Source organism: Phycodurus eques, chromosome 16 (genome assembly GCF_024500275.1).
Source record: "Phycodurus eques isolate BA_2022a chromosome 16, UOR_Pequ_1.1, whole genome shotgun sequence".
In the NCBI taxonomy this organism is placed as follows: Eukaryota; Metazoa; Chordata; class Actinopteri; order Syngnathiformes; family Syngnathidae; genus Phycodurus; species Phycodurus eques.
The window spans coordinates 17,835,749-17,858,047 of record NC_084540.1 but is presented as its reverse complement, the minus strand read 5'-3'; the positions used below and the strand labels follow the sequence as shown (position 1 = coordinate 17,858,047).

General features: G+C 42.5%; 1 protein-coding gene across 1 annotated transcript in view; it reads right to left on the bottom strand.

Moving 5' to 3' along the window:
- Nucleotides 1–2,954: 2,954 nt before the first annotated feature.
- Nucleotides 2,955–22,299, bottom strand: part of LOC133414372 (dedicator of cytokinesis protein 7-like) — a 31,142-nt gene continuing 11,797 nt past the window's right edge. The window contains 36 exon segments of the mRNA XM_061699665.1: nt 2,955–4,021; nt 5,896–6,069; nt 6,153–6,259; nt 6,430–6,573; nt 9,059–9,295; nt 10,087–10,176; nt 10,248–10,373; nt 10,638–10,652; nt 10,735–10,866; nt 10,998–11,141; nt 11,232–11,424; nt 11,500–11,600; nt 11,694–11,852; nt 11,953–12,015; nt 12,017–12,106; nt 12,228–12,362; nt 12,436–12,532; nt 13,839–13,923; nt 14,018–14,144; nt 14,229–14,411; nt 14,493–14,638; nt 14,749–14,918; nt 15,009–15,148; nt 15,846–16,016; nt 16,106–16,219; nt 16,339–16,479; nt 16,555–16,650; nt 17,566–17,667; nt 18,151–18,326; nt 18,436–18,600; nt 18,722–18,953; nt 20,557–20,643; nt 20,735–20,836; nt 20,935–21,073; nt 21,184–21,254; nt 21,833–21,950. Of these exon segments, the coding sequence (XP_061555649.1) occupies nt 3,979–4,021; nt 5,896–6,069; nt 6,153–6,259; nt 6,430–6,573; nt 9,059–9,295; nt 10,087–10,176; nt 10,248–10,373; nt 10,638–10,652; nt 10,735–10,866; nt 10,998–11,141; nt 11,232–11,424; nt 11,500–11,600; nt 11,694–11,852; nt 11,953–12,015; nt 12,017–12,106; nt 12,228–12,362; nt 12,436–12,532; nt 13,839–13,923; nt 14,018–14,144; nt 14,229–14,411; nt 14,493–14,638; nt 14,749–14,918; nt 15,009–15,148; nt 15,846–16,016; nt 16,106–16,219; nt 16,339–16,479; nt 16,555–16,650; nt 17,566–17,667; nt 18,151–18,326; nt 18,436–18,600; nt 18,722–18,953; nt 20,557–20,643; nt 20,735–20,836; nt 20,935–21,073; nt 21,184–21,254; nt 21,833–21,950 (4,615 nt within the window). The 3' untranslated portion in view covers nt 2,955–3,978.

The window sequence follows — 22,299 nt, the reverse complement described above, 5'->3', positions numbered from 1 at the left end:
AATGAAATATCTAAATTAGGGCAACCACTATCCACTCTGTTTAGATGCGATTATTCTATCGATTATGCCATTGATTAATTGGATAAAACATTATTTTGCAATAAAGTTGATTGCAAAATCTTTTTTGTTTTACTCAAATACTGTTTATTAACTGCTTATTGATGTTCATTTGGTGTTGTTAATCAAATAAGCCGCAATGAAGCAATGTCACATCATGAAAAACCGAGCGCAACTTCTTGGGTACTAATTAATGTGAAGGGGTGCTAGTTGAGGCTGCTTCAGGTTCATACTACAGCTGCAAATAACGATTATTTTCATAATAGTTAAACTGACTTTTTTCCCCACCATAAATTGATTATGATTCAGTTACAGGTTTGGTCTGTAACATCCATCAGTAAATAGGGAAAAATGTTGATGATCATTGTTTTCCAAAGTAAAAACAGACGTTTGCAAATATCTTATTTTGATTAAAAAAAAAAAAAGATAATGTCTACTTACATGCAGGACTACAGAAATCAGAGAATATTTAGTGTTCGGAGTTGAGAGGTTAGAATCAGATGATTTAAACAATGGCTCAAAACGATTAATGGATCATCAAGTTGTTGATTAACCTGATGATTGATTCGCTGTAGATTAAGCAATCTGTGTTGTACACCTCTACTCAAAACAATCTCATTTTACTGGAATACCTGCACAAACAAATGTGGTTTTTTTTATTTTTTTTTTTTATGTCCACTGAAGAGGTAGCTCTAAACTCACGGCAAGTGTATTTGACAATTTAGGGGCTACAGACTGGTGCGAGACATTGCGTAAAGGAAGTCCGCAGACCGAGCTAACAGGCCAGGAAAAGGTAACCAGACCGACCAAGTTGTGGAAAACCTTAACCATTGACTGTTCCAATTTGTTTCTGACTCCTAAAACGAGCAAGGAGCCAGAGCAAGGACGACAGAATGGGAGCGATGTACCTGAACCTATGGGATCTAGACCAGTTGTGGTACGCAGACTCCCTTGAGTGGCACACGGACAAATCACTGCCTCAGTATAGTTCGGTTGTGTTTAACTTTTAAAGAGGTTTGAAATTTAAAAAAAATAAAATAAAAAAAATAAAATAAAAAAGTTTTTGTCCTATTGATCGATTAGGAGGCACGAGGTGGCCCCACCTCGTGCCTCCTAATTTGATTAGCAAGAAACCACCGTACCCGAGGAAAAAACAACAAATCAGTGATAGGTGGCGTGACGGACGAGGTGTCCATCATTTCTCGTGCACACGTGTGCGCTCTCACAGCGGACACATCTCCGCGACCTATCAATCCATTACGAATAGGGGAAACAAGGAAACAGAGCAATGGGCATTTTCTTATGTTAAGCACAGTGTCAATTTTAAAATTGCATAATGTTACAAATATTAAAAATACATTTTAGGAATAAAACCTCTGTCTTGTCTTTAGATGAACACTTGGGCCTACTCCGCTGTTGTATTTTAATGGTGGTCATGGTGGTATTTGGAGTGCCAAGAATACATTTTTCTAGGTCGTACTTGGTGTAATAAATGAATAAATAAACTAAACTAAAAACACACTCCTCTTGACAACAAAAGCAGCACTTGAACTAATTGGACAAAGTCTGATGAAGTTCTGTTGAGAAAGGTGTTGCAGTTTTAAGACGTCAGGAAACAAAGGCATGAATACAGTACACACCTCAATCACGAGAAAGGGGGCGCTCTGGAGCAAGAGCTCTCACAATGACATCCCCAGACCTCAATCGACCAGGAAGGAGCCCGAGAAGCGGCCTGCAGTTTAAGGAGAAAACCAATGATCTTTCCATTCTAAGACGGAGACATGTTTTTTTTTTTTTTTAAAACAGTAACAACTGCGGTGCCTTCCTTCAAAGACTGATTGGTGTGCCAGGGACCTCAGGATTTAGAGGAGAAACCATTTATGATGATCTTCCGGATCCACAAGGATTGGGATTTCAATGAAAGGCCCAATCAGCACCTTAATCTATGAGTAAGAGGCTACCGTGACTCTCTGAATTCTTCAAGAATGTTTTAAATGTTATTTTAAGGAATTATGTCAGGGGTGTGGCATACTGACAGGACAGAAACTACTACCATTGCTTAAATTTGCCATTTAAAATGATAAGATTACAAGTTATTTTATTTTATTTTTAAACGGTGCCTCTACTCGTGTTGCAAAAGCGCCATGTCGTTTTGATTTTAATCTCGCTGGATTATGGCGCTGAAAACACAGGAAAACATGAAACCCCCAACCCGGTTTAGTGTTGTCTTCATAACATAAAAACATCAGTTGTTAGATTCACATTCTCAACGGGGAAATTGGTATATTAATCGCATTCCAAAGGCCTTTGACCTTTTCCCCCCATAAATTAATTACATTTTATGGAGAAACCCCTGATGGACTAGCATTAATGAGATACAGTATGCCTGTTTTTCCCTCACATAGGATTATTTCTTTACAAGAGTGTGCCTGTGAATATTCATTCATCCAGGTCATTTCATTCTCAGGGCATTGAATGGATCGCAACTGGACTGTTCTCTTTGTTTTAAAAGATGTTTTGCCTCTCATCTGAGGAGGCTTCATCAGTTCATGCAACAAGGCTTAGTTAGGACGCACTAGCCAGTGTTTGTGTGGAAGACTCAGCTAATTATTCTCCAATGTAGAGGAATGCCCCACACCACGTATGGAATCTTTCTTTTGGAATACAAAAAAGGGGAGAGTGTTTTTCATGTTACTTGTTTTTCATTACTTAAGAGATACTATTAAATGTGCATACTTGCACCAAAGCCTTTGTACAATTTTTGTTTTGGCTACCTAATAAAGAACTGTATGGAAAATATAAAACTAGCACTATAAACGCCCACAATTGAAATACAAGTGTAAACAAAAGAAAACAAACTAATTCGCTAACAATTCATGAGCAATAAAGACATGAACTTGTAGGAAAAGTAATTTAATAGAAGGCAGTAGAAAAAAAGTCCATGTAAATAAATAAAACATTTATCGAAGAGGTTAAAAAGAAAAAAAAAAAAAAAATCAGGTCTTGATAGAATCAGAAATGCACTAGTATTACTACTACAGTGTAAGTTTACAATAGTGCAATATAATTGGTACAGTAGTAGGAACAGTATCACGCTTCTTCAGGAGTTCATTCAGTGTAGCCCACGTGCTGTGACATCACAAAGCGCATCTTGAGCGGATGCAGGCAGACGGTCAAAGTCACAGTTTGGACATATTTGGTGAGGGAGTGCAGTGCCTTCCAAAGTGGGGGGTCCGACGTTTGACATTAATCTCGGCGGACCGCGGACCTGACGCCTCAAACAAACTCACCCTCCGATCTATAGTACATATTAAACTCCTACAATAGGGCCGAGGACGGAGGAATGTCAGTTATTTGGCGAGTTTACAGCGAGAGAAAATTTCCGGGGACGTTTTAATTGAATGTCTTTGGCCACCAGCGGCGCTTCGCAACAATGTCTCAACAAGGCGGCGAATCAAAGCAAATAATGAGAAAGGGGGGGAAATGAAACCCAACGAGTCTGGAGTTCAAACACTTGCCAAGATCCAAAGATAAAAATCAGTCCTCTTCAAGACTTTCTGTCCGAAGCATCCCGTTACGCATTCCTTTTTGTCCCGGTGCGCATGTTGATGCGATGTGACATGAGAACGGTGCTGCACTCGCCGAGGGCCTCTCTAAAAAATGATGTTTGCGGTGCAGATAACCTTCCAGTATAAACAGCTGAGGTGTGAGAGTGGAGGCGAGGAGGGAAGTCTAGGAGTGATTTATGTGTGTGTAGGATGATGACGACGACATAGGGGTGTGTGTGTGTGTGTGTGTGTGTGTGTGAGATAATAGCAAGACAGGGTGACTATATGTATGTGTGTAGTAAAATATCAACAGTGGGTGTGCCTATGACAGTTGCTGTCTGGCGGGGCAGTTTGCAAAGTCATCAGATTGGCCTCAGCCCTCGACTCTTCGGAGACTGGAGCGACTGTACGAGTTCCTGAAAGAGAGACACCGGGAAGCACGCAGCATTTATTTCTGCAAAATGCCCTACAATATACAGTGAAACCCCCACCATTTTCTTCTATCTGCCCCATACAATGAAAACAAAATATTGTAAACCCTCCTTTATCTCTGGGTTGAGGTTCCGGACCACCCACGTAAGAGGTCAAATCCGGGAAGTACTGACCACATTTAAAAAAAATATATATATATATATTATTTATACATATTTTAGAAACCTTTTAAATTCGTTAACATACAATAATGCACAGTAGTACTGTACACTATGCACATTTTATTCCTTGAAATGTGTTATGATTGTTTTTTTCTTTTACAGTTTTTTTGTTTTAGGATAGAAAGAGTTAATTTTACCACAAAGAAATTACAGAATTACAGCATAGACTCAAAATCAATGTACTGAATCCGCAATAGGGTGAACTGCGATATAGCGAGAGAACAGTGTACATGTAAAAGAAAATGACTATTCTACTCTATTGGGGCTCTTATTCCCTCAATTGAGATAAATATAAAGTTGTGCCTTGACTTACGAGTTTAATTTCTCCTGTGACCACGCTTCTAACTCAAAACACTTAAAAGAAGGAACACAAAAACGCAAATGTTGCGAAGATGAATTTTTCAGCGAATAGCTGAGGATAGGTTCCATGGGAAAAACGTGAATAGGTGAATTTGCAAATTGGCAGGGCGTCACTATACCCCATTTCCTCAAATTGTGGCCTCCGCTTAAACAAGACGCCCGGGTCACAATCAACTGTCAACTGTATAAAAACGCGGCACTGTAAACAGACGGCAGACGTGGCTGCAATGACCTACGTCATCGCACCCCCTGTCTACAGAGCAGACATGGCATCTGTAAAGCTGAAGGTGAACTAGTAAGTCATGGAGTTCCCGGATTGTGAACATCGTGGCAGCGATTGTGTAAGAGTGCTGGAATGCTAAATATGACTTAATATCATCTATTTTGAAACTGTTTGTGCTGTAGTAGGTACTGCTGTTTTAGTTAGTAATGAAGTTCAAATAGGCCTAGCAGTTAACGCTTTAATGTCTGTCTATGAACAACAGTGTTTATGAACTGACATAATTACACTTGGCCCTCTTTTCTTCCTGATGAGAAAAGGGAGGTGTGTTTATTTGAGTGTGGTTTTCATTTTTATTAATTGGGGGCAAAGATGTCTATTAGATTCTCACACTTGAGGAAATACAGCAGTAGTATTTTGTGGAATAAAAATAGTGAATAAAACGGCAATACAAATTAATTGTGTAAGTTACGGCCTCCTGTCTGGTAAACACAGACGCCTGACGGATGCGTGATACTTTCTGCAGTCGAGTAAATACGGGGAAATAGTGTAATTACAGTAAAGTACATTAGCGACTGGTGTGGGGAAGAGAAGTAGGTGCTGTTAGGTGCTGTTGTGCTTAGCCACTAGAAGGGGACCGACAAGGATTAAGTGCATTAACGTCACGTCATCAGTCAAGTGCTGCCTGCAGTAAAGTGTATGAGATATGAACGTTTTGTCCTTGATAGCGTAACATAAATGTGCAGTTTAATCTCGGCGTTGGTGTATCGCAGTCTGACAGGCACTGCTCAATGTTCTTCTTGAATACACATGATAAAAGCAGAAGAAATAAACACAAAAAACATGGTGGTACTTTCCAAAAGTCAAAGAGAAGCTACAGCACTACTTCTGAGTTTTTGTGACATTGTTGCATCATGTGAGTTTTCATTTCCTGGAGTGTGATACACTTGAGTGTCGGTTTGATGGTGTTGGAAAAGCACCGTGAGCTTGTTTTTTGTGTGTGAGTGTCAGTGCAGAGGCGTGACAGTGTGCGTGTGTGTTTAATGTCTCAAGTTACCGCTGTGTTTGTGTAGCCGTAGCTGGCAGGGTCCTGTAGAGCTGCGGGATCTTGCGGTTGATGAGAGGACCCAGCGCTTCTTTGAGTTTATTGTAGTTCCTCTCCAGCTCTCTGTGGTACTCCCTCTGATCGGGCCCAATCAGAGTCTTGTTCTTCCTCAGGGCATCCTCACACCTGCATGCATAGTAGAAGATGAACCACTGGTGTGCGTTTGCTTTTATAAGGTACATAACACGGGACGCAAAGCGTGTCATCACCTCTTCGCAAAGTCTTTAAAGCACAGCCGCAATTTGTTGTGATGGCGAAAGAGCTTCGGGTCATCGGGAATGTCAGTGAGAAAGACCTGCGCCACCTCCAGGGGGCCCTATGTGAGGGAGGGAAGAGGAGGTGGTTACATATGTGCGAAGGAATGTCCAGAGCCAGACTTTAAGCTCCACATGGAGAAGAGGGGGATTTACTTTCCAGAGAAATGCAGGCCTTTTGACACTTTTACTAACACAATGGACAGTGATGGCACGAGTTGGGTCAGGTTACCTGGTTGACTGTGGTGCCCACGCAGCCCTGCAGCACCATCTGCAGCATCTTGGAGTCGGCCGGGTCTTGGTTCGTGGCGAAAGCGAGCTCCTGCGTCTTCTTCTGCATGTCCTCAATGGCAACCTCGATAGGCACCAGGATGATCTGGGAAAAACAGAATCTTAGTTCAGAATATTGTACAGTTCCAGTTGTTCACCAAAGAGACAAAAACACAATATAACACACATTTCATTGTCACTCTGTAAAACCAAACTAAATTTCCATTTTCAACATTTTCTGTTTCAATGAGTTCAAGAATGCAGCATGCATATGTTGTTGCTGGTTAATATTATTTGAGTTTTTATACAGTAATGTTTCTTTTTTTAAGTTGGAGGAGCAGAATGTGTATTTGTTGTTTCAGAGTATCAGCTGTCACTGGAAAATTAGAGGTCAATTCTATACAAGCAGGAACCTTCCTTTGCCTCTTCAGGGGCCTCATGTACAAAAGGTGCGTACGCACAAAAACGTGGCGTCCGTTATTTTTCACGCCAAAGTTCAGATGTATCAAGAGTGACATGACCATGGAAATGTGCGGTGCCTCACGCCAACTGCATGGCTGGCGTACGCGCGTTTCTGCAGCTTTTGGTGCTTTGGCGACACTTAGAGGTGATGCTGGGAAACTGTTCTCATAAATCTGCACACCAGAGACACATGAATAATTAGCACTGATGAACAATTCACACCCGGCAACATTTGATTTCAACAATGCAATTGAGGCTAGGACTGATAATTCATTTGTTAATCAGTGTATTTAATGACCCAGATATTTGTGAGGACGCCTATTAATTGATCAAGGCGATCATTTATGCAGCCTATTGCCCTCACAATTGCTTCGTGACTCCAGCACATGCGTTGAAAAAGAGTCCTTTGAATTTACTTAATTTGAACATGTACATCGGTGGCCCATGACTAAAACGTTTAAATTGACAATTTACCCCTCTTCTCCTAAAAAAAAAAAAAAAAAAAAACATGATTTTTTTTTGTCAGTGTGCATGTCCTCTCCTGTGTATCTTCTGATTCTGATTAAAATAATAAATTGAGTAAACAAAAAGGAGTCAAAGTTTTTGATATCCTCTTTGATATGCTGATGCGCTTCTATTTGAATTCAAAAGATTTATTACAAATACCACACATAAAACATTTAGACATGAACTTTATCTCACAGGGCTGAGTGTAGGTTACTGTATGAACACATTTGTTATGAGTTCTAAAAAATACATGATATTAACCTTGTGGGGTGATCATAGTCAGCCACATCCTCCCATCACCCGAAAGAGCAGCGTCACCCACAATCGCAACGATTCTCTCCTCGAACGGGGTGAGGCCCTCCGCGCCGGTTCTTCTGCCTTTTTTGGGCCACACTTTGGCGGTGGGCAGCTGTCCTCCTCTTCACGTCCACCTTAATGTCTGACCACTTCTTTTTTAGTTCAGCGTGTGCGCACTATTCTGTCTCCACAGCATTGACAGCCGCACACGCGCTGTCTCATTCACTCCTCTTTTGCGTGTTGTTAATGCCATAGGACAGCGTGCCAAAGAGGATTTTCTTGCGTGCCTCCACTTCATTGAGCAACTTCAGATTCAGAAAAAAATATTTTTCTTCATTACCTTGCTCATTTTCCTTTTTTTCTGATCATGCAGAGATCGGCGTTTTAGGTGCACGGTTCATTTAAATATGATTTGCATATTCAAATGTGGGAGTGGACATGGAGGAGTCGGCTACTCCAACATGTGCGCTCATTTCCGCGTTGATTGGAATGTACGAAGGAAATGTGCTTGGATTCATGAGTACGCAGTTTCATACATCTGAATATTTTTGCGCGTACGACGTTTTCTGGATTTGAGCGTACGCCATGTTTTAGGAGGAAATCCACGCAAGTCTTTGTACATGAGGCCCCAGGTGTTTCAAGTTGAAGTATAAGACAGTTCTTGACTGCTTTATCAGCTTGGTGCTGCCATGTGAATGTGCATTGAAAGTGATTGGAAACGTACAGGAGTTTAATTATCGCAATGAAAGATGTACGAGAAAATAAACGGACTGCATGTCCAACTGTCAAATTTGTGTCAGACCCAAACAGCGCGTGAATTAATAAACCCCATAGCAATGGCTTAAAGCGGCCTCTGCAGAAGAATTTAAATGCATATTGCTGCTCAGAAGGAGTCCTCACATCTCCAAAACCATCACCTTTAAGGGAACCTAAAAACAGCATCTTTATTAAGCCATTAATATTGCAACTTCAAGGAGAGCAAGCCATTTTCAACACTTCAATAATTTTTTAAAATAATGGACCGGCGTGGGAACTGACCAAGATTTATGAAAAATTATAAAATGTACTAAAATTCTGACATAGGAGGTTGCGGTTCAACGTCAGCGATATGAAGGCGTATACATTATAAAATGGGCCCCTGCTATTATTGGGGGATAGGAACTGGGCCAGATGCCGCAAATAGCGAAAATCCATGGATAATTGCCCATTAATGAAAAAAAATAGTTAAAATTTTTTTTTTTTATAAATGTAGTCGACCCCTGCTGTAGAAGACTAGCGACTAGATCCTACAGTTTGGCAGACCAAGCCCAAAGACCGACACCTACCTCCTCCTTGTGAATGACGTTTACACGCGTCTTGATGTAGGGGAACGCGTGTGATGCCGTCAGGATGGTTTTACGCTTGTACTGCTCGTGGAGGTCTCCGTGGGCGCGGCCGTCCAGTGTGAAGGGCGTGCAGTACATGAAGGTGCGCAGGTTGTAGTTCTTGTCGAAGTAGGTGATTCTTTCCTTCAGTTCGTAGGTGTCAAAGAAAGGCTCGACATAGGTGATCTGGAGATAGGCCTGAACAGAAGATAAGTGATCAGTCGCATCCTTGACAACACAGGGTTAAGTCCATGAGCAGAAAACTCTCTTTCTGCGAGCTAAATGGCTATAAAATAACCTACATTCAACTCTAACACCCGCCTTCCTCCCACATTCCAGAAACAATAATGTAAGGTTAATTGAAGACTCCAAATTTTCCATAGGTGTGAATGTGAGTGTGAATGGTTATTTGTCTATATGTGCCCTGCGATTGGCTGGCTGCCGGCACAGGGTGCACAGTGCACACCGCCCGTTGTCCAAAAGTCAGCTAGGATAGGCTCCAGGGCGTGCCACTAATAAGTACAAGCTGTATAGAAAATGGATGGATTGAGACATTCAAACTCTTGGACCGAGTTTGAGTTTCACTTTTTGAATTGAACTACAGTACTGAAATAGTTTTCCACAATATTCTAATTTAATGAGATACACCTGTATCAAAGTCCACATAGAAGCCAGATAACAAACTAAATAAAATGAATGTGTTACAGTCCCACATATTCAAGTTTTGTTTTGTTTTTTAAATTTCAGCCGCCCACACAATGGAGGCTTTTTATCATGGGCATGGGTAACTTTTTCCCGATCAAGGTCCAATGAATCCCCCCCAAAATAGATGCAGCAAATATACGATGCAATCGTCAAACAAATGTGAACTGCTATGAGTATTTGTGCGTTAAATGTTTTGGTGATTTTTCTCACAATTCCGTTTCGTTTTTAAAATCGCCGCAGGTTGCGCACCTCTGGAGAAACCCCTGATGAGCAGCCCGTGTTACCTTGTTGGCATCCAGTTTGCTTTTGTCCACCGGGTTGGAGTCCTTGATTATTTCAACCACCTCGTCCCCATACCTCTCAGAGTAGAACTCCTGCGTGCCAGAGAGATTCCTCTTTAGTATCTATAAATCATCTCAATCGGTTTCTCTAGTGATGGACGTGCCTCAAGTCTGTGAGAGATCTCAGCCAGCTTGGTGATTGATGGCTCTTTGTAGACAAATTCCTGTTCATCCAGGTCCCCAAAATGAGAGCCATAGAAACCCACCCGGAAGTAGGTGCCAAACATCCTCTGAACACTGGGGGTGTTGGGGAGGGTAATGAGTCACATTTATTCAAGATTTGAAAAAAATAATACAAGTGAAGGCATCTCATGTTCACTCACCCGTCAATCAAACAGTTGGCAGTACGAAACCAAGCAATTACCAAGAAAGAGAATGTCAATAGAAAATAAATGACCAGGCAAAGCATTTTTTACACACAATAAAGTACTGCTATTCTCGTTTAAATATTTAAACATTCTGAATACCATTACATTTGTAAATTAAACCATTACCTCCCATCCTGAACTCTGCAAGAGATGAAAAGAAAAATAAGAACACGAGAAGAATCTGAAGTTATAGATATTTTTTTGAAGTGATGCTACAGCTTACTTGGTTGTAAACTTTGTTGAAGGCGTCCTGCAGCTTCCCGTGGACCGTAGCCAGCTTTTTGAAGTCTCGGTTAGCTTCATGGATGGGTAGTAGAATCTTGTACACCTCATTTATGGCCTCATACATGGCAGCCTGGATTTGAAGCACAAAAGGAAGTTCACGGTTGGACACATGCGGCCCTTTGGCCGTATTAATATTGCGGCCATGTGCTGTGTTAACACAGCCTGGCCAGCCAGTCTGTCCTTAGAGAATGCTAGTCGCACCATGTTAAAAGAGGCAGCTGCTTGCTCCAGGAGGCCCACCAGGCCTGATTCACTGAAGTATTTTCCAGCACAAATACCCTCCTCCTCTGGTGATAGGACATCATCTGATACAGCTGACTCCTCCAGCACGTTGGAGGAAATATTCTATGGGTGGGTAGAAAAACATGAAATCAGAGTGAGCGCCGCTTTTGGGGGGGCGTGGGGTCACAATTATCTCACTTTCCTAGCACTGACTTGAAAGGTGACACAGCCAATAGGCAAGTAGCGGCAATCCTCCAACATGTTGAGGTATTCCGCTACCAAAGCGGCGCTGTGGACAAGACAGTGAGCCGCCTCGGCGTGGTTCCCTCTTTCAGAGTGCTTGCCTGCCATGTTCTGAAGCCACGTGAGGCGCAGGTCTGGGGAGTTTTGGTAGCCTTTTGCAATCCTGGAGCGATCAAGTGTAAAATTAACACCAGAAAAAAAGAGAAGTTTGATTTGAGTTAGATGTATATCACATTACCTGTACATCAGGTCAATGAGCATTTCAGGATCCTGCTGATGTTCCTTCATTTTCACAGTGTCTGTGAGAATCATGTGGAGGTTGAACACCAGATCTTGAACCTTGAAAAAAGAGCAATAATTGCCACAATCACAATTCATGTGATGTGTCTCACCAAGCAGTGGAGTGCTCAAAAGATTAGTTGTTATCCATACCTGTTCTGGAAAGGGGGTGTCACGCAGCTCCACATCCTCCTCGGCGTAAGTCAGGATGGTCTTGAGAGACCGACGGAGATGTTCCTCGTTGAAGTTTTGCGAGGTTCCCACCAACGAGGACAGCGACATTGTAACCTGCATCTTTACTCGGGCAAAATTCTGCTCCAAAGGCAGAAAAGACACAGGTTTTGTATAATTCCACAGACATATCTCTGCATAAATGTTGTGTTGGCTTAGGATCAGCAACATCTATACTTACATTTCCTATCTCAAAGTTTTGCCTCATGAGCAGGTAAAGCGAGGCAGAGGCGTGACTTCTGACAGGAGGCGATGCTGCTGCTGCAGTGGCGCAGCAGACGAAGGCACAGGTCGGCACAAAGCTCCGTGTCCTCTTCAAACAACATCTCTGGAAACTTAACACAAACCAACAATCCTTTTGCTACGATGTATTATCTATTAATTTGCAGCTATAAATGCAGTTAAAATATTTGTTTAACTAACAATAATAGACTGCCGAGCACATGCAGTACATACCTTGAAGACGAGAGCTCTCTGTGTCGTAAAGCAGTGTTGCAGGAAGAGGGCGCTCTGGTTCCCTGCCATGCTGTGGAGAAGAACTCTCAGCACGCCACCTAACACGCTTTCCTTCAGCTCCGATGCCACTACAGTCTATAAAAGGAAATGAAAGACATTAATATCGTCATATCATGTGACGTTAAAGGATAATTGAAGGTCAATTTACCTTGACTACAATCTCCAGTGTATCTAGTACTATCAGAGATGCCTCTGCAGATAGGTTTCCATCCACCAAAGACTCCTGCTCCACCTCAGCCTTAGTCCTGGTTTGAAGTATAAGTACAAATGATCAGTACTTAGAAAAGTGTTCTGTGATACGGATCGGGACTGAGCCCTGCCGTCCATAGCGAAAATCCACAAATATTTGACACCCCCGCTAAAATTGGTTTGTAATTGCATAATCATGAACAAAGTACGCATGCCACACGGCGGTTCTGAGTAGTGCACATGTATACACTGGCGCGTAATAGATCCTCTCACATGTAAACAGTTGACCAGAGATCGTCAATCTGAATTATTTTAATCGGAATGACAAAAAAAAGTTTCCATGGGTGGTTGGTCCGCTAAAGACGAGCCCTTCACCTGTCAATCAAATATAAGTGGACGTTCGCTGTAGTCAACTATTTGCTCAATAACGTGCCACTGAGGTTATGCTTAATAAATGGGTAACGTCCCAGTGTGTGTTAATTGGGGACTAACACGAACAACAAATCAGAGTGAAGCTCTGATGTTTTAAACGACATCGCCGCCATGGAACGAGCTGTTAAGCTCCTTAACTCGTTAACTTGCAGGCTAGTCATTAGCTCCCAAGCTAGCTCACGAACACAAAAAACAGTTAACTTTCCCTTTCATGTCTGTGTTGTGTGAATGTAGGCATTACCCATGGAGAAAAGCTATGGAGTATTGGACGGAACCAACACCGGCAAGAGTGTACCGGTCAGCCGGCGTTCCATGAGCCCACTAGCGGCTAATGACACAGCAGTCCGACTCCCTCACTGTGTGCTCCGTGCGCCGGCTCACCACAACAATGACAATTTATCGAGTCCGGAAAAACTATCGTTTCCATTTTGTTTATCGAACGATAAGACGATACAGTAAATATTGCGACATGCCTACACACAGGTAAACAAAAAGACACAGTAGCAATTTACAAAAACGGTTTAAGTCAATAAACTCATTTTTTGGTATTTAAACACAAAAATAAAGTAAGGGAATATCAGCGAACAGCAAAGAAGACTACACAGGCTATTAGTAGCTGCATTGTGAGAGACGCAAAAAACTAATTTCATTTTGACTGTGTGGTTGAGGTGTATTGAAGGACCGCAAACAAACCAGAACATGTCAAACATAGGATTAATTGATTGATTTTTTTTTCAGCTAACAACAAGATAGCGACAAAGCAATCCTTTCATTGCCTTGGCCTGAGCACAAAAACAGCAAATGGTTGAGTTTTTCAAAAAATAGGAGGATATGGTTCCCCTAAAAATGTGCAACTATGCAAATGTAGAGCCATAAATATGTGGGTACTCGCTATAATTTGTCGTCAATGTATGCAAAGAGCAAACATACTTGTCGACCCTGTCTGTGTTTTGTCTCCAGTGAGTGACGTTTTTTCTCCACCGGACGTTTTCCTGGCTGCCATAGGGACTCCTCTCTACATGCGTAAGCACAACGCAATTTCCATGAACACACGCCATAAGCATACCTGACACATGCATACTGTGCTGTACTCTCACGCTATCTTTTACCTCGGCAACGGCGCACCATCTCCTGACGAGCACCTATGGTACCGAGAATGGCCTCCTCCAGACGGGCCTTCATGTCCTGAGACTTCTTAAACGTCAGGCTGTTGATCCTCTCCAGAGCCTTCTTGCCCTGTGAGCACAAGAAATCAGAGAAATTAAGCATCTGGATGGAGTGACGTGGGAATTCAGTCATTGTAGTCCGCTTCTTGTAAACCTTGTATTCAAAGCAGGAGATGCAGAGATGCAAAAGATCCAATAAGCGGTTGATTTGCTGCACTGACAGATCTGATACCCAGCGCTCCAGGAGAGCAGCATCTGCGTTCTTCAGCACCCAAAGGAAGCACGCCAGGAGAGTTCGGCTGCACTCGGCAGACAGAGAGCTGCCCTGACGCCCGGCCTGGGGAAGACAGTGAAAGCGTGTGAAAATAATAGAACTGCAAATGTGGTTTTACAAGAGACGTCTGTAGTGTAGTCTCACCACTGTGGGAATTGCAAACGGGTTAACCTTGGCATGCGGCAATGGGGAGCCGGCAATTGCCATGGCAACAGACTGACTGATAGTGCTGCTACCGTCTATGTCAGCATCGTTGGCGTGGGCATGGCGGACTCGAGACAGCGTGGAGTCTGCAAAGAAATGAGAAAATCTCTCTCAGGTGCCGTACTGCTGGCAATAAAGCTTGTGAATCTTGAGGAGGTGGACATTTTGAACAGATCTCCAAAAAGCGGTTGCTGACCCGAAAAGTCATGAAGCTGATGCAGGGCCTCCGTGACGATAGGGAGGAGGGGCAGGTACAGCTGAGCGACGTGAGCTCTGACTTGAGGGTCGCTGTAGCGCGGATCGGAATCATGGCTGCACAGCAGGGAGTGAACTGCGCAAATAGCTTTTTTATGAAGGAAAAAAACCCTGCAGGGGTTAAAAAAAAGAAAAACATGTAATATTCAAGCGACACATAAATAATAATTGCTTTTGATGAGGCAACAAATCATAGGCGACCCTTCTCCTTCAGGATCAAGTATGAGCGCCAGCTCAGTGAGCAGCAGGCCAGACAGGAAGTGCTGTTGCCGAAATGGGACAGAGAGCTCAAACATGGTCGCCACGCCTTGGTCTTGCACCATATTGGAAAATGCTGAACTCTGCACATACAACACCAAGGCAAAAATGAGAGGAGAGCAAACATGACAGATAAATCTTATCATTTAACACACTCAGTCATTTGATAGAGATATTTTAGCGATCCAAAACGAGAGCAGTCTGAGATATGGGTTTAATTTGTTCCATGACCACGCTCATAAGTCAAAACACTCGTATCGCGAATTATTTTTCCCTATCAAAATGAATGGAAATAACAATCCGTTCCAGCCTCCCCAAAACATTAAACGGCAAAATATTTTCATGATGTATTTTTTAAATATGAAAAATAGCACTCTATAATATTGTACTTTATGAAAACATCCAGTAATGACATAATTAAATACAATGTAGAGAAATTAAACCGTTTTGACCTCATTTTTTGCTTCAATTTAATGGACATTGTGCTGCGCCTTCTGGTGTGTGCCTTTTCCAACTGGGGGCAGTGTAATACAGACATACAGAAATATTGTACATGGAGACGGTCTCAGCTCCTCTGTATGTCAGTAATGTTAGTCGTTCTCCGCAGAGGATAAAGAAAATATGCCTGTAAGTATTGTTATTATTACCCATCTACATGTGTTGCTCCTCATAACATTGCACCCAAAATACACCTTTCTGTACCAGTCTCCAAAATGCCGATATTTGTCAAGGCAAAGATTTTGATCCTGCATTAGGTGCAGGTGTACCTAATTCAAATACCTGTGAGGTGGTGGAGGACGTGGAGGGGGAAGGCGACGCCGGAGGGCTGAGAGTGGAGCAAGGCAGGTTGAGGACAACGTAGTGCTCGTGACTGCAAATGATTCGCATAAAGTCCATCCGCAGAGCATTCAGAGAGCTAGGGTTCGGTGTCATGTGCAACTTGTTGCCAATCTAAGATACAAGGTTGTTTCAAAAGCACTATGACTAAAGGCATGGGCGCATCTGTATTGAAATACAACAGCGATGAGCAACAGGGGTACCTGTTTGTAGTAGGAGCGGATGAGGTTGAACACAAAGCCTCGGTCCATGAGAGACAACAGATCATTGAGGAAGAAGGCCAGACTGCTATTTAACCTCTCCACAAGCTCCACATCCTGACCGTTAAGAAACAAAGAATAAATAAATAAATAAATAAAAAGGGGATAGATGGATAAACAATGCTAAAACATACATTTGCAAGTTTATTTTGCTAGATTAACTCTGTCCTTTCTACCTTGTGGTATCGGCTGGCAATGTCTGCACTGATGGCACAGACAAGCGCAGCAATGTCGTCCACAAAGCGGTCTGGGAAGCGCTGCCGCCGGGGAATGTCCAATTTCGAAGTGAGGAACAAATGCTGGGCCATGCTTTTTGTCTGCAAACAACAGAAGCTCTGTGATAATGTCACTTTCCCTCTGCGGGAAGAACGCCATCTCAAATGTTTGCCGACCATGAGCTGGAAGAAGAACCAGGCCTGCTGCAGTGCCGCTTCCCTCACACTGCTGGTGCTGACAACCCACTGTAGAGCCAGCTCTTCGTGGAGCAGCTAGACATTGATCGAGACATAGCAGGTTTTAGAGAACGTAAGGATAAACCTAATGAGCGGAATTCATGCCCAACAAAAAATACTAAATTAATTAGAACAGGCGTGTAAAGAATGATAATGAGGATTGTTAAGCAAACAAAGAGTTGATGAAACACAAAGACTTGATGAATTGGTTTGGTAGACGCGTTTTACCTTTTTTGTAAACTGCCTCACAGGGACCGAAAATGAGGCCACGCTGTCCAGAATGGCAGACATGCGATTGTTGCTGCGATCGGTTGCCTAACTTGGCGTGATGGTGAGGTGAACACACACACACACACACACACACACACACACACACATATATATATATTTATATATATATATATATATATGTATATACATATACATACATATATACATACATATACATACATACATACACAGATGAGGACAAAGTGGGTGTGACAAATGGAACTACACGTGTGACATGCAAGAACGCAAAAAGCAGTTCGGGAAGCAACAGAGAAATGATGACAAAAGCAGGTGGGATGCAGCATGCAGAATGAGAAGCAACCTGTGGAGCACAGAGATAGGAAAGGACTGCTAAGAGATAATCCACCAAATTAAGGGCTGCACGAAAAATCTAAGAACGCTTGTTTGTTTTTGCTAACAGATGAGAGCATCTCTAAATCCTCTGTTTTAGCTATGCCTACATGTCATGACTAAAAGGGCAGAACATTAGGGAACATCAATGCAGGATGTGTACACACCTTACATGATATTATTTGATCAATCTGTTCATGTGGTTCTACATCACATATGATCTAAAATCTACAAAAAAAAAATCTAAAATCTAAAAAAAAAAATCTAAATGAGTCGTGCAGCTCTAAACCGCAATGGAAGCGGGTGGGAAGGTCGAGTGAGCTTCTGCACCTGCTTGAGCTCACAGTTGGAGTTGGGGTTCCGACGTAGTACAGCCCTGGAGCCCCCAGGGGCACAAGCAGAGTTTACCCAGGAGTGGGAGCGATCAATGCCCTGACACAAGAATACACACGCACAGACACAGGCAGACAGTGTGGCAGGAGGCAAGGACACAGTGAATAATTGTTTGGTAATTGCCATAAAAGCGAAAATTGGGGAACAATAGCAACTGAAAGCAAGGAAGGGGGGAAACAAAGACTGTAGCTACACAAACACAGAGAAGCACAAAGCGTAATTGACATTAAATGACGTAATACAACATAATTGCTAACTGACTCTGCTGGAAAGAATTGAGGCAAAGCAGAACAGTAATTGCAGAATTCCAAAAACAGCCAGTGAAAATGACACACCAACATAAAATGTATCTTTGTTTTCTTTTAAATATATAAAAAATACATTATGACAACCAAGAAATGAGTCATAGACAGTCAAAACAATCTATGGGACAGAAAATAAAAGTGAAAATGAATCAATAAATGGGAAAAAAAGGCTTAACATGAGTCATCAAGAATTATTGACCAAATAAAAGTAAGGTACCTTGCTGCCGATGATCCTTTGCACTTCTTCGTCAGGAGAAACTGGAGTGCTGGCCAAGTCAGGGTCGGAGTTGCTTATACTTTTTGAGCGAGCAAGGTTAAGGCTGCTGGGGCGGCCCGTCGCTCTGGAGAAGGTGGCGTACTGCAACGGCATCTCATAGGATAGAGTGCCAGCTGCTGGTGGAAATGGCGGGAAAAGACGTGTCACTTGGCTGATGTAAACGAGCAGAAAAGTTTTGTCCAATGATATGACTCTTATTTTTCTTTCTTGGATTTAACAGTTTACTTGGCGGCAGCATTGCTGGCTCAGCAGTTGGCAGGCGGAAGCAGTAATAAATGTAGGACGCCAGCAGGTTGTTGCGTCCATGCTGGTCCTGGTTGCCCTCCAGATTCTTGTGGATCTGGTTGACCAAAAGAGCCATGGCTTCAAAGGCAGCGCGGCCAAGATTTACTGCGGACGAGCCAAGAACAATAATTATTGTCGCGGTGGGATAAATTGCACACATGGCTCACGAGGAAACAAAAATCAACTAAAGCTGTGGTACAAGAGTTCAATGTTAACACGCACTCACCAATTTGACCTGCAATGACCGGAGGGTAGATGATAAGCTGAATGAGTTTGTTGAGCAGCTGGTGTAGGAACCTAACGCAGGTGTCCAGCAGTGCTCCCCTCAGTGCGGCCATGCTGGCCTTCAGCTCGCCTTCCATGTTGGCCTCGGTGATGATGACGTCCTTGAGGCGGAAGGGGAAGGTGTACTCCTCCAGCACGTAGACTAAAGTAAAGAACTTGTCCAGGTGGGGGTCCTGGGGGATATATTACTATTTAGATATTATAGAAGGCACGCATTTAAATATTGGACATCTCAATGAAATTTTCTTTGGATTTATAATCATTTTCACATTAAGACTAGACTAGCAAATTAAGACTTCCATTGCTCGGTGCTACCGTTGTGTTTTTACTGAGCATATGACAATAAACATCATTGTTTTATATCCATAACATAGGTGACAGTTTTATTTGTTGTATGTGTATCGTTGTCCTTAAAAACTCAACAATTTTGACAAATGTATAATTTGTTTTGCCTAAAGCAGGTGTGAAACCTTTTTCCCAGTAGGGTCCATTTCTTTATTTCGAGGGCCATACTAAAGGCAGGAAAAATATGACGTAATGATCCAACAAACCACACAGACTAAGGAAATTAATCCAAATAAGGAAATTAATCCAAAATCATAAATACAAGGAAGTTTTTAAATTGGATTTTATTCCCCCCCAGTATGGAGCCATCTGGCCCTAAGGCAAAACTGCTGTTGACATAATATCCGTAAATGTGTGGATCCGTGGTTGGGATGGGCATTAGTTATTTAATTAAAACTATTTTTTTGACAGAAGCAGAACAATGCGCTGATGAAGGTGCAGATCCATCTCAGAGTTCTGACGTTAGAGGTGCAGATTTGGGCTTGAGTTTTTCTGTGTGGAGTTTGCATGTTTTCCCCGTGGTTGTGTGAGTTACCTCCAGGTACTCCTGCTTCCTCATACGTCCAAAAAGCACACGTTAGGTTCAATGAAGACTCAAAATTGGCCATAAGTGCGAATGTGAGTGTGAATGCTTGTCTGTCTATATGTACCCTGAGATTGACAGGTGACCAGTCCAGTGTGTACCCCACCTCTTACCCAAATATGTGGCCCTAATGAGGACAAGCACTATAGAAAATGGATGGATGATGCAAATAAAATCACGCAAATATCTTATGATGAGCATTTGGGGGCTAAACGATTTTTTTAAATAACAGTTCTTTGAGGTTTTATTTTTAGAAATGTATGGCGGGCTGGATCAAATCCTCTACCAGGTTGTTGTTCTCTCAACATGGGGGTAAAATCCCCACTAAGTAGAGCAACGGCACTCTACAATTGTGCTTTCACCCACTCGTGTATGAGAATGCATTAAAAAAAATAAAAACAAATCCAGGAAATGTCATATCATGGACCACATCATCATTACGTTTAACACTTAATCTGCAATTTACAAAGCTATTACTGAGGATAGCAGATACTGTATCTTGATGATTTATAGATGCCTTAAGTATACGTTATGTGGAAAACAATTTCTACTCAACCTATCATTTAATATTTTACGTAGGAGGCGGCAAGAGGAGAAACAAAACACTGCGAAGATTACAATTCTGAGAGCAAATGCTCCTTTTGATCCATTTTCAATAAACAAATGGAAATTGTGACTCCCACTCTCATTTGCTGGCAATAAGCAGTCATCATAATTTAAAGGATTCAAACAAGAGTCGCACTCAGTTCTACTGCCAACTTCCCACTACAGAGCTGACTAGAAACCCCATGCATGTTTCACGCTCACAGACAAGTAAAAACAGTAAGGTAAAATAGATATTTGTGTACCTGTGTGTGCACTGAGGACATTGCTGTCACCTCCACGTTGAACACACCTTTGTGATTATCCACCCACTTCATGCCTGGCAGCTGAACCTGCCAGAGTGACACGCGACCCATTTAACTCAGTCAACTTGCATACTGAGCGTTCGCGGTGATATTTGTTATTCTTGTCAAACACACTCACATCGGGGGTGAGCACAGAGTAGCTGGGCGGGGGCTTCTCTACAGAGACGGGCAAACTGAAAGAGCCCGTGCGCAGTCGTCCGTGGTGCATTAAAGGGATCCACTGCGGGCGGAAAGAGAAGGAGATCCGTTTCTTACTGACGGCCAGGCTAAGGAGGGAACCATCAAACAGTACAGTGAGTCTGGGTTGAGGTTTCTCACAGTGTAGCCCACAGGAGTCTCAAGAGGAGTGTTCTGTTTGGTCTGGCAGCTGATGTGGTAAAAGGTAAAGAGAAGATGGTGGTTGTCTGTGAGGTTGGCAGGAATTTTCAGCTTCATCTCCTCGTAGAACTCAGGAGACCTGAGGGATTGAGGGCGGAGTTAAATACTCAGCTTAGCCAAGGAACTCTGAAGGGAATTCAACAAGCGTGAGGAGGGGAGTTTAAGAAACAGGAAGGAAAGGCATTATACTTGTTGTGGTAGATGATGGGGGTGAATGCCTCTTTCATGAACTCAGCACAACTCGACTTCCCAAAGATGACCTGCACAAACACACAACAGTAGAATACTTTTAAAGATCAATAGATGGCACACAGCATCATCAACCAAATAGCTCAATATCAATACATGCTCTATTTTAACTCACAATCTCAGAAAAGTATAAATGTGTTTAATTTTGTGGGTGTAGTTTGAAGTGGTGTAAATCTGCAATACATGACACTGAACATGGTAACCAAAATATAGAAAATCTCATTAGTGTACATAACTGTGTGAAAAGGGAGTTTATACCTGCACTTCCCAGTTTATTATACCAGCTAGAGCTAAAACAACAACCCACCAACAAAGTAGGTTCTCACACAGGCTTAAAATGGCGCATACTTAGAAGGGACATAGCTTCTCTTCTAAGTACAGGGGTTTAAATTCAAGTTTGTGTGCCAAGTAAACTAATCCATCTTCACACAGCTTACTAAGCGTCATTAAACTTTCCTTCATCCCACCTTCTTTCTCCACTTTGAAGCTCTTCCAGTAAAGACGTGTATATGATATTGCATTGCCCTCCAGCTGTCCTTTGCGATGGGAATTTCATTCTCTCATGTCGACGAGAAAGGCGGTGACTCACCGGCGAAGCTTGGCTGGGGTCCTCTGCCGCCATGAACTGAACTTTCACGGCGATGTTCCTCACCGAGCCCTGGCGGCTGCTGAAGTTCAGACTTTGTGGATAAACGTAGAGCAGGTTCCTGACAGGCAAAAATGGGACAGATGGCAAAGCTGTAATTTAATTAAATTAATAATTTGTACAGAGAGGTGTAGCAAAACACTGATTGAATGCTTATATTCAGCAAAACACACAGCAGTAGTGTGACCTAGAATTGACTGTGCTTGGTGAAAGTGACCGTACCCTGGCCACTTCAAACATTAGAGGTAACTTCTGGCCATATTTTGAAACAGCTGATTTTGAGTCGTCGTCCCCCCTCTCCCCTCCCCTCACATAAGTGTTTACTGACCCTGCAGCTACACATTAATTTCAAATTAGATACCCTAAACATCTTCTTGTGAATCAAAAATAAGAGTGTAAAATTTCAAATA